This window comes from Buceros rhinoceros, unplaced genomic scaffold (genome assembly GCF_000710305.1).
Source record: "Buceros rhinoceros silvestris isolate BGI_N320 unplaced genomic scaffold, ASM71030v1 scaffold20763, whole genome shotgun sequence".
NCBI lineage: Eukaryota > Metazoa > Chordata > Aves > Bucerotiformes > Bucerotidae > Buceros > Buceros rhinoceros.
Genome location: NW_010402085.1, coordinates 7,063 through 17,617, shown reverse-complemented (window position 1 = coordinate 17,617; position 10,555 = coordinate 7,063). Strand labels below are relative to the sequence as shown.

The window sequence follows — 10,555 nt, the reverse complement described above, 5'->3', positions numbered from 1 at the left end:
CAGCAGTACAGCTGACAAGTGTGTATTGCATAGTCGCTTTGTTTTGACACTTGCTGTGAGAACAACAAAGTCCCACAGCTAAACATTTCTTTCAGCTCCAAACGCTGCAGAGTGAGAACACCACCCTCAGAAGACAGGCTACAACCAATATCTATCAGGTCCCAAGTGGTTCTGACTACACAGACCCTACCAACAGTTCTTCTTTAAAGCGGCGACCATCTGCACGGGGTAGCAGACCCATGTCCATGTACGAGACGGGATCAGGTCAGAAACCCTACCTCCCCATGGGGGAGGTCACGTACCCGGAAGAGAGCATGACGAGACTGCAGCCTTTCCCTCCACACGTGAGTACAACCGCTGGCGCTTCTGCGTTTCTCCTCATGTTCAGCTTTTCTGTCTGTTCCAGCTGCGCTCGTTCACCAAACCTGCTCAGCCGTCTGCTGCAGAGTGGATTCGGACTGGGGGAGTTGTTAATGTTTGCTGTATTAACATGTCTGCAGGAGCTTGAGGTTGTGGAAAAGTTAAAGCTATAGCAATTATGGCATATGGAAACTGGAGCTTGTGGCTTCTGCTCAGCTCCCCCTCTTAAGCACAGGCTATGTGCCAAGTATCAGTGTGTGGCTGTTTGAAAACCAGGAGAGGGGAACAAGTAGTACTCCAAGAAGGTTGGTAAAGTTCACGGATTTCCTTCTTGGAGTACACAGGCAGGTGCCAGTTGGTGGAACTTCAGAACCACCTTTTACAAATAAAATACAATGGCAGCTACATTTTCTCTAGGCCACCAATTTATTCTGAGTTTGGAACTGGAGGCTGAGGATTGGTTAGCTGAACAAAGTCTGCTGGTTGAGTAGTTTCCTCTGTGATGTGCTGAGAGTAGAGAGGGGGTTCTGCACTGACCGGGTATGTGACCCAACACAATCCAGTGCTTGTTCAAGCGAATTTTTGTTGCATCTCTCTAGATTGCCCCTTGGGCAGGAATAGGGGTCAGTGGTGTTTAGGCACGTAGTTAACGTTGGTGGCTTTGTTTCAGTATGTTTCCCTGTTGGTAGCTCTATCTCGTGTTTCCTTCTACATAAACAATTAAGCCCTTTAAAACATATTTGGCAGTTAACTAGATTTTTGCCTGGTCTGAGGGAGGGCAAATTTTCCATGTCCTCCCAAAGACAACACCTGAGTGAACTGGGGAATCAGTGCAGAAATGGAAGGGGGTTTTCCCCCACCCCAGCTTCACTGAAATTAATTAGAACTTCAACCTCTGAAGCCTGGCTCATGTTAAATTCTATTGACATGTTGATCCAACACCAGTTCCAGCAGGAAGAGAAGTCAGAGTTCTTTTGTATGTGGCAGCGTTTGGAAAACACGACAGTGGTTTGCCAAGGTCCTTTGGTTTGAAATTTGGAGAGAAGTAGAGGTTCTGAAGCCTCGATTTGTTATGTGGAGTCAGTTAATTTGATGTTACGGTGAATGTATTTTATTTGCTGTGGAATTTAGCACCTCTGGAATATAAATATGAGAATTAACATGAAGTCAATTGTACTTTGAAAGAATTAAGTCCACTTAGGCTCAGCCAGATTCTCAGTCATTCTTGCTTTATGCCATCTCCATGGTTAAAGAATGCTCCTTTATTTCAGTTAATTGATCTGTGTTTTGTTTTTTTGGTTTTCCCGAGTGTTTTTGTTTTTTTTTTTTTCTTTCCCATTTTTAGATCGGGAGGAGTGCGTTTGTGACCTCCTCTTCATCTCTACCTTCCTTCCCCTCCACGCTTTCCTGGTCAAGGGATGAAAGCACACGAAGGGTTAAGTACCTTCCCCATTGGTCTTTTACCGGAGGAGGTGGCAGTCTCTCTGGAAGCCTTGTGCCTCTCTCTTCCTCCCTTTCGTGCTGGCTGGCCTTCATGCTTGCATGAAGCAGTATTTCACCACTTTCCGTGTCTTCCGCCACACGCTGTGGACACTCGCCTCTCTCTCCCTTCACCACGGCTAAAATCTCCAGCATTTAACACCATGCACTCCAGGTCACTCCTTCAGCCGCGTAACCCTGAAACAGCCAGAAGACGGGTTGGTTGCTGTTTGGAAAATAATTTGGTAGGCGCTGGCTGGTACTCGATAAGCTGATATATACCTCTTCCTCCTGACTAAACTGCACTGCATGAGGTGGATGAAGCTCGCCAGGTCCTGGCTTTGAAGCTGCTTTCTCTGGGGGCTGTCAGCTTGCACCAGTCCAAGTCTGTACCAGTTGACCTTTTACCTTACCGCTGTTCGTGGGTTGGTTTGAAGCGAGTTCTCTAAGCGTCCAAGCAACCGTTTGTGTTGCCCACCACCTCATTCGGTGTCGGCTACCCTGCTTTCTGCTGACCTCCACGGGCAGAATGGGAATTGTTCTTAGCAAGACTCCTTTCAGGGCAAGATTAAAGACACAAAGTGCATAAAGGAAGCTTATGTTGGTGTTCCATCAGGATCTACAGAGCTTTGTTCTTAAGGGTTTTGTTAGCTACAGTCCTGACTCGAGGGGGAAAAAAACCTGCTGCGTTACCATGAAACGTTCAGTGCGTTCTGTAAGCTCAAGTTATTCCAAAGACTCCGTCTTTTGCTGAGCCCTCATGGTAGCTGTTAGCTATCTGAAGAAGCCTTGTCCAGCTCCTTCAACTTCTTTTAAATTTGTAGTGGAACACTTAAATCCGGTATTACTTAAAATCATTTGCTAGAAGTGAGCGCAACATACCGCCTTGCAAAAGGACACGTTTAGCAGTGAGGTAGCTGGACAGGCAGTTTGCCCGTGACAGCTTCTTCAGAGGCTGTTTTATTAGGGACCTGTGAACTAATTGCAAGTTACACCTTCCAAAGAAGGGAAAAGCACGTGGTGTTTGCAGCTCTCGAATAACATCCCTTTCTGGCTGAGAAGAGGTTGTGGCTGAAGTAACAGATCCCAAGCAGGTCCAGCTCAGTGTGTCCCAGACTATGAACCTCCCAGAGCTCTGAGGCTGCGTTTGACCAGCCGGACCTGCCAGCTTGCTCTGCTGGCAGAAAGTCCCTCCATCATCAGAGTGAGTCAGTGGCATTTCGAGGTCTCACTCTGACCAGGCCTCTTTAACTTCAAAGCAGCTACCAATACAAGGCCTTTTAGGCTCTTTCTAGATGTTTGTCTCATTTCTTAGAAAATAATACCCATTTTGTTGTATCACATGTCCAAGATTTAGGCTTTGCTTATTTCTGTGTTAAAACAAGTCTTTCTGAGAGTAAACTTGAGAGAGGAGTATTTGTATTTCTTTGTACGACAGAGCTGATGTTGAAAAGATCTTTCAAGAAAAGTTCTCTCTTTGCTCTGCCTTTCTCTGTGGTTACTGCAATGAAATGAGCACCGTCTCATGCCGTTTCTTGGGCAAGCGTTGCAGTGACTCTAAACTCCTGGGAGAGGTCAGACCCCACACATAATATTTTCGTATCTTCAGAGAGCGTCACTCTTACAGTTGATCTTTACTAGCTGTTCTGAGAGGTGAGCATGCAAAAAATACTTGTTTTTTCCTTTTGTGCAGAGAAATGTTAAATGGATGGAAAGTGTTTGTACTCTAGGTGCTTCAGAGTTAGGAGTGGCCGTTTTTAACATTAGATGAGTGCTTAACCAACAGGCTGGAGCTTAACCAGCAAAAACCTAGTTCCTACTCACGATTTTGGTTTGTCCTCGAGGTAGCAGTATCATTTCTCAAGGTATGGTTCAGGGATGCAAACTGAAGGTGTCCCTTACAGTCTGACACTTGAGATTCCCTCGTCTTGACTTCAGAGCTTCTGTAGAGCTTCAAGGCTGGTCCTTTGGTGGGGAGCGTGAAGGCCCCTGTTACGTGAGTGGGCTGTCACGAAGGCAGGGGCTAATGCAGAGACTCGATCAGTGTGTAGAGGGGTGTTGTGCCCTCCTTGCAGATGGACGAGCTGTAGTGGGCACTTCTGATGAGCTTTGCAGTTTTTAAGGCTAGAGTAGGCGGCTGCATGGTGATCATTGTTTTGGGTTCCCATTTTGCAGTGGGCTTCCTGTGCCTCTGCTCTGGGCAGCTCCTGGTGCTTGATTTGGCCTCTGCTCTGCCGTGGGCCTCCCTCTCTTGGTTCAGCCTCCCACCTTGTGCTGGGCTGCGGTTCTTGTTTTGGCATCCCACGCTGTGGGGCTCGTTCAGGGTCTGGCAGGGCTGTGCCGTGCCTGCAGCGCCCAGGGCCTCAGTACAGGCTGACTGCAGGAGCCTGGCACAGGGTGGTGACACACATCGGACTCCAGGGTAGCGGTGGTTGTGCTACAATGAGCCCACATACACAGGACGTGGTGCTGGCACATCTCAGGGCTCCTCTTTCCTGCACAACGCTGAAGTAGATCTGTATTTGTTGCAGGCCTCGAAGCTGGAGAAGCAGAGCAGTGTGTCCGAGAGCGACTACGATAACCCCACCACCCCTCTGGAGCTGGAGGAGAGCGGGTAGGTGTCACAGTGCAGAGGTGACAGCACAGCTCTGCACTGCCAGAGGATGGGACGCTGTGTGAGCAGCCAGCTCTGTCCCACAGGGCTGACCTCTGCTTCGTGCCTTTGCAGGTCAGGCAGGAAGGGCCGGCAGAGGAGCGTCATTTGGCAGGGGGAGGGATCCATCCCTGAAGATGTTGACACAGCCCCCAGCTCCAGTTTGCCCAGTACAGAAGATGTAATTCGGAAAACTGAGCAGATCACTAAGAACATTCAGGAGCTGCTGCGAGCAGCACAAGAGAACAAACATGACAGGTAAGGTATGAAGGACAGAAAAGCTCCGGCTGAGGAAAACTCTTCAGGTGTTCTCAGAATTACCGCCACCGCCCCCTGTTAACACTGGAGATGCTGATTTCACACCTACAAAACATGGGTCTGTGGTAGTTCCTGGATGAGCAGGGATGAGCGACCAGCACAGGCGGTGGGAACACCTGCTCCCATCCAAAAAGCTGGTGCAGCCCCCTGTGAGTGGGTTCTGGCTGCTGCCTGCCCTGCCCACAGCTGGCCCAGGGAGCAAAGCACTGCGGAAATCCTGCTGCAAAACAAGTAGTGTTTTAAATAGAAATCAAACGTGGTGCAGAGACCTTGGCCTAAGTTTCTCTTGGCTCCCCAGACCTCGGCGTCCTTTGGTAAGGACTGTCACACCCTGCAGGGTGTGTAACCAAGTCTAGTTTCAGGAAGAATTTGCGAAGGCAGGGAGAACTTGGCTTTCCTGCTGCAGTATTCGTACAGACCATGCACCAGAAAATCTGTCTTGAACTCTTGGGTTAGACACAGACGTGGCTGGGTAAGCGGGAGCCTGCTCAGCACGTCCAGCAGCACACAGCTTCAGTGTCCTCAGGGAGCCTCCCCGGCTGAACAGTTAATGTTGGGAATAGCCATGAGCACGGAGAAGTGACCCTGTCCTTGCCCCGTCATCAGGTGGTGGAGCTCCTGCAGGAGACTGTAAATAAGTTACGTCCTCCTGGGTACAGTCATGTTTTGGGTCAGGAACAGCTTTAGTCCCCAGAAGATCCAAACCTGCTGGCTCAGGTCTCCCATTCCACCTCCTGGCCCACGCTCTGTGCCCGGCTGTGCCGGTGAGAAGTGGCTGGCTAAGCCCTCGCTTCCTGCCTTGCTGAGAGAAGTGCGCAACAATGGGGCCACGTCTGTGTTTTTTCCTCCTTGTCCTTGTCTATTTTTAGAAGGGACAGAGCGCAGCCTCTCCTTCTCACACCGAGCGGCGACTTCTAACGTGTTTGTGCTGAGCACGTTGCCCTCGTGTGTGACCTTTTCGGCTGCAATCCCTCGTTGCTCGCTTCTCAAAGAAGCTTTAAAGGAATTTGATTTTTGTGTATCACAAAAGTTTACAGTATTTGAATTGTTTTTTTTAAATTGAAAAACTGCAGCGTACCTGCCTTTCGCTGTTACATCAAGTAGATGTTTAAACAACCTGTTCTGTTCTTTTTTGGTTCCTCTTCCATACCGTGCATGGAGCGGGGCGTTTGCCAGCCCTAAATGAGTGTAATCCTGCAAAACTGAACTGTGAAGCTGCTGTTCTTTGTTTTCCTGTTCCCTGGCTTTGTCCAGAGGGCTGAGAGCGGCGCAGCCTGGGGCGGGCAGGCGATGGAGTGGGCTGGTTCCACCCATCTCTGCTTCCTGAACAAAGGGAGATACTCGGGGATATAGTAACACGCCTTCCAAGGTGCTGCTGGGAACATCCTATATGAAAACCATGCACTGCGTAGATAATTGGAAATAAAATGATGCAAGGATATCATCCATTAACGAAACACCTTCTGCCTTTTCTTCCTCGCTTTCCTCGTTCCTTTTCCTGTGCTCACCGGGCCCAGTAGACCCTTGGCGCACGTGGCTGTGCTCAAGCTCAGACCGAGCCCCGGCTGCCTCAACCCACAGGTTCCCCTGCAGCCTCTGACCACCCGGCAGCCTGGTCCAGCCTCCTGGTACTCTGGCCTCTGTCCCTGCCTCCCAGGCACAGTGTCCTTTCTCTTCCTTTCTGCCGCCTGTTTCCCTCCCGTGCTGTCTGCCCAGGGGTCGTTGAAGGCCATGCACGAAATGCTTCGGGTGGCTCGTACAGAGAGTCACGGACCTGCGTATGCTATTACCCGTTCAGTTGAGCTCCTGGTATTGATTTCTTGGGGAACAGAATCACAGTGTGGATCTGCCTGTAGTGTAAAAGAGTCTCCTGTCTCTATTCTGTTTGTTGTCCATCGAGATAAATCACGACAACCAACAGCACAGTGTGTGGTGCTGCTGCTGTGCTCTCCTGCGGAAGGAGCAGGTTTGGCAGCTCCCAGCCTGCGACAGTCCCACCTGACAGCTCAGCTCTTGGCTGTTTTTACAGCTGGACCGTCAAGTGAGAACACTTGTGTCTCAAATTGAGGAAAAATTATGTGTCTTTATATAGTATCTTCGAGCCTGACCATGATAGTGGTTATTAATGCCTGAACAAACTGAAATTTCAGTGAGATGTTCTTTAGAACAGAACTGCCTGAGTTCTGACCCCAGTTATTGCCAGTGATCAGTATCAGGACCAGAGGAGGAGGTACCACAGCTTACTGCTCGTGATGGATTGATTCTTTTTTCCAAGCTGTCACTACCCAAGTATCTTCCCGATGTCTTTCTGGAACGTGTGTAAACGCAGAGTGTCAGCTTATTTCACGAGCTTACTGCCAGTGTTTGCACTATAAAATGAAACCGTTCCTCCCAGACGTGCTGTAAACTTTGCAGCTAACAGAGAGAACATGCTGTGCAATCTATGTCGTTAGTCCTGGTCTTTCATTCGAGTTATTCTTGGGGCTTTCTCTGCCTCATTAGTGAAGGGTTTAATCAGCAAACGGGCTCTTTAACGAGGTACGGTGCTGCTTGGTGTGGCTTGCAGGGAGCACATTGGTTGTAACAGCAGAAAGGGAATTACCATGAACTGAGGAGGCTCCTCTCCACTTTTAGTTCAGCTGGAAGAACTCCTGCGGTTTGAGACGATGGAAATACTCCTTAAAGCCATTTTCCTGCATTGCCAAAGTGACCCCAGTGTGGTGCTTCTCACTCGGTGCTTTTGGCAGTGACCTGGGTTTGCACCTATGCTACTGCACAGATAACGACGGGCCGGGGGGTTGCTCAAAGGGGCCTGATCTCTCGTCATCTGCAGATGCTGAATGTTTTTCTTGAATGCTGTTGCTTTGTGATTTTGAGATTCTCTTGCTTAAGATTGAGTCACATTGACTAACTTATGCTAAAACCGAGTCTTTGAAGCATAAAACTTTTGCAACTAGCCTTTGAGCAGCCCACGCTAACCCAGCACTTCACAGCAGCGTTAAGATCTGTTTTGAACAGGGCTGCTTTGGTCTGTAAATCAGAGGAGAAATCTCTCTAATGGAATCCACCTTTTGTTTTATTAACAAACTCAACAGAAATACAGAACACTTCGCCTAAAACTCCCATCTGGTGGAGGTAGCCGGTAGTTCAGAGCTGCATGTGTCTGTACGCTGCTGTATGTTGTCTGTTTGCAGTGTATAAATTAATCTGAGAAGGCATCTTGGTGTTCTTAAGTCACCTCCACGTGATGTTTTACCTTGGTTAAACTTTACCAGAGCAGCAAGGTGTAATTCTGGCCAGGAAGTTTGCCATGCCCTGTCCTCTGGGGTATAACCTTCCCATTTGTGATATGAGAAAGGGAATAATGCGTGGTGCTGGCTCAGCTGATGGAGAAGTGACACCGGGATGGAACTAAACCTCCAGGGGATCATGGCGTACCCTCAGCATGCGTCTCTGCAACAAACTAGAGCTTCCCCCGGAGAGGCCTGTGTTTGTTACGGACATCGCTCCGTGCAGCTCAGAACCCGTGGGTGAAAGGCTTGTGGAAACTGGGCTTCAGGTCTGGCTGCCAAGAGCTTCTAGCAGAGTTTTTTTTTGGGTTTACTGTATTTTGAGCTTAGGCACAAAGTGTTGGTTTTTTTTTTTTTTTTTAAAGGTTTCTACCTGATGACATGGAAAAGCAGCACAGGAAAATCGCGTTGCTTCAGGGCTGTAGAGAGATAAATACCAACGCTTGGCTGTTGGATTGTTTTTAGGAGTTGGGATGGCCAAACTTCAACTCTGAAACAAAATCAACTGAAACACCTTGTTTTTTAAACTTTTCTTCAGGATGTTTTTAGCTGCTTAGATCCTCAGCAGTTTAAACACTTCTGGTAGTCTGGTTTTAATAGTCTCTTGCCTTTTGGAGAGCGAGCTCTTTCAAAACACGGACAGAGGGTTCCCCAAACCGGCAGCCAGTTACGCTTACCCAGATCCCACATACAAAGTGGTGGGGGTTTTAATCCACTTTTGACCATCAGCACTGCACTGAGGGAAGAAAAGGTGCTTTGGGACATGCGAGTGTGCGGAGTAACGTGCAGTTGATATTCACAGACACACTTCCGTAATTCCGAACAACTTTTCCTGGGAGAACAGCCGTGGACAGTTATTCCTTCGAACAGACTTTGATCGAAGAGTAGTGAAAACTTAAGAAATAATTTCATATAATTTGTGACTTCAGTTTCCTGAAGTCACATACAAGCTCATGCTGGGGAATGCTGAGTTGACGCTCAGGGTCCCTGTGCTGTCTGTTGTACCAGCCACTTCAGTCACCTTCAGCGCAGCCTGCAAAGCTGCTTTGAGCCATGTACGGGGCTTTTGTCCCTCCGTTGTTAGAATAACAGCCACCGGCCAGTGACAGTGACGAGGAAAGGAGTCTGGACGTGGTGAATAACAACCTGCATCTTTTTGCAGCTATATACCGTGCTCCGAGAGGATCCATGTGGCAGTGACGGAAATGGCAGCCTTGTTCCCAAAAGTAAGTACTGACGTGGTTTGGGCCTCATTCCTCACCAGCAGATTTCTCTTCAGCCACTGACACACGAGAGCCAAGGGTAGGGAGGAGCGCCCGGGCATCTTTGTCGCATTCTGCACCTCTGTATTTCTCAGTGTGCCATTGGGAAGGGCTGAAGGGCCTTTAATTTGACTCATGAACTTCAGTCTCTAAGAATTGCACACAGTTCCTCCAAAACCGGAGGCTACTTGCATCTGGCTTGAGGAGTCATGCGGGTACCTGGGGATTTTTCTGGACTCCTCACCCCAAGGTTCTGTTTGAGTATCTTACTTGCAGGTACATTTAGATCTGTTATCCATCTGCCAAAGTGATCCATTTCTTCACAGCAGATTTAGGGAGCGAAATCTGCGTGATTAAGTTTTTGTAAAGGCTTTTCTACCTCTGTAAAGCTGCCTGGAAACTCCGAACGCTGTGGTGCACCCCTGAACCAATGGTCTTGTACACGCTTTACCCTGCTGTCAGCCAGACGTGGGCTGGGTAGCGGCAGTGAATGGCACTGGAATGTTTGTAGAATTTCCTAAATGAGAGAGTGAAGCCGTGCTGCCTGGCAGCCGTTTCAAACAGCCCTGAGACGAGGGAGGAGATGTTCTGGGAACTTTTTTCAACTGCCGTTGCCCCACATCACTGCCACAGCCACGGCTTAGAACGTCTCCTGCAGCATCGAGAACTAACGGCCGTCCTGAAAGGGTTTTGCTCTGTCTAATTCAGCTTCTGCTTTCCCTTCCCAGAAACCCAAATCCGAGCTGGTAAGGACTTCTTTGCGTCTGCTGACATCTAGTGCCTACAGACTCCAGTCTGAGTGCAAAAAAACGCTGCCTGTGGAGACGTGCCCCACGACAGACATCCAGCTGGTCACGCAGCAGGTCATCCAGTGCGCCTACGACATCGCCAAGGCTGCGAAGCAGCTGGTCACCATCACAACCAAAGAGAACAACAACTGAGCCACGCCGGGCTCTCTGGTTTGGCTTTTTAAAGGTTGGATTTCAAATATCCGTGTGGAACTGTTCACATTTTTATGAGGAAAAACTAAAGGGGCAAGAAACTTTTTTTTTTAAACTCAGTATTATTTTTGCATGTTTTCTAATGATTTTATGATTAATTTAACCCACTGCCTTATTTCGTGCCTGTGTTGCCAGTTTAGTTACAGGTAATAGCATGTCGCCAATAGCTGTTGAGCCCTATCACGTACCAGC

General features: G+C 48.7%; 1 protein-coding gene across 1 annotated transcript in view; it reads left to right on the top strand.

Annotated features, from left to right (window-relative positions):
• GIT2 (G protein-coupled receptor kinase interacting ArfGAP 2) overlaps positions 1-10,532 on the top strand; it is a gene marked incomplete at its 5' end in the record, with an annotated part of 21,487 nt that extends 10,955 nt beyond the window's left edge. The window contains 6 exons of the mRNA XM_010132537.1: positions 96-344; positions 1,706-1,795; positions 4,371-4,453; positions 4,568-4,750; positions 9,263-9,326; positions 10,091-10,532. Coding sequence (XP_010130839.1) covers positions 96-344; positions 1,706-1,795; positions 4,371-4,453; positions 4,568-4,750; positions 9,263-9,326; positions 10,091-10,303 — 882 coding nt within the window. The remainder of the gene's footprint in view (positions 1-95; positions 345-1,705; positions 1,796-4,370; positions 4,454-4,567; positions 4,751-9,262; positions 9,327-10,090) is intronic.
• Positions 10,533-10,555: the final 23 nt, after the last annotated feature.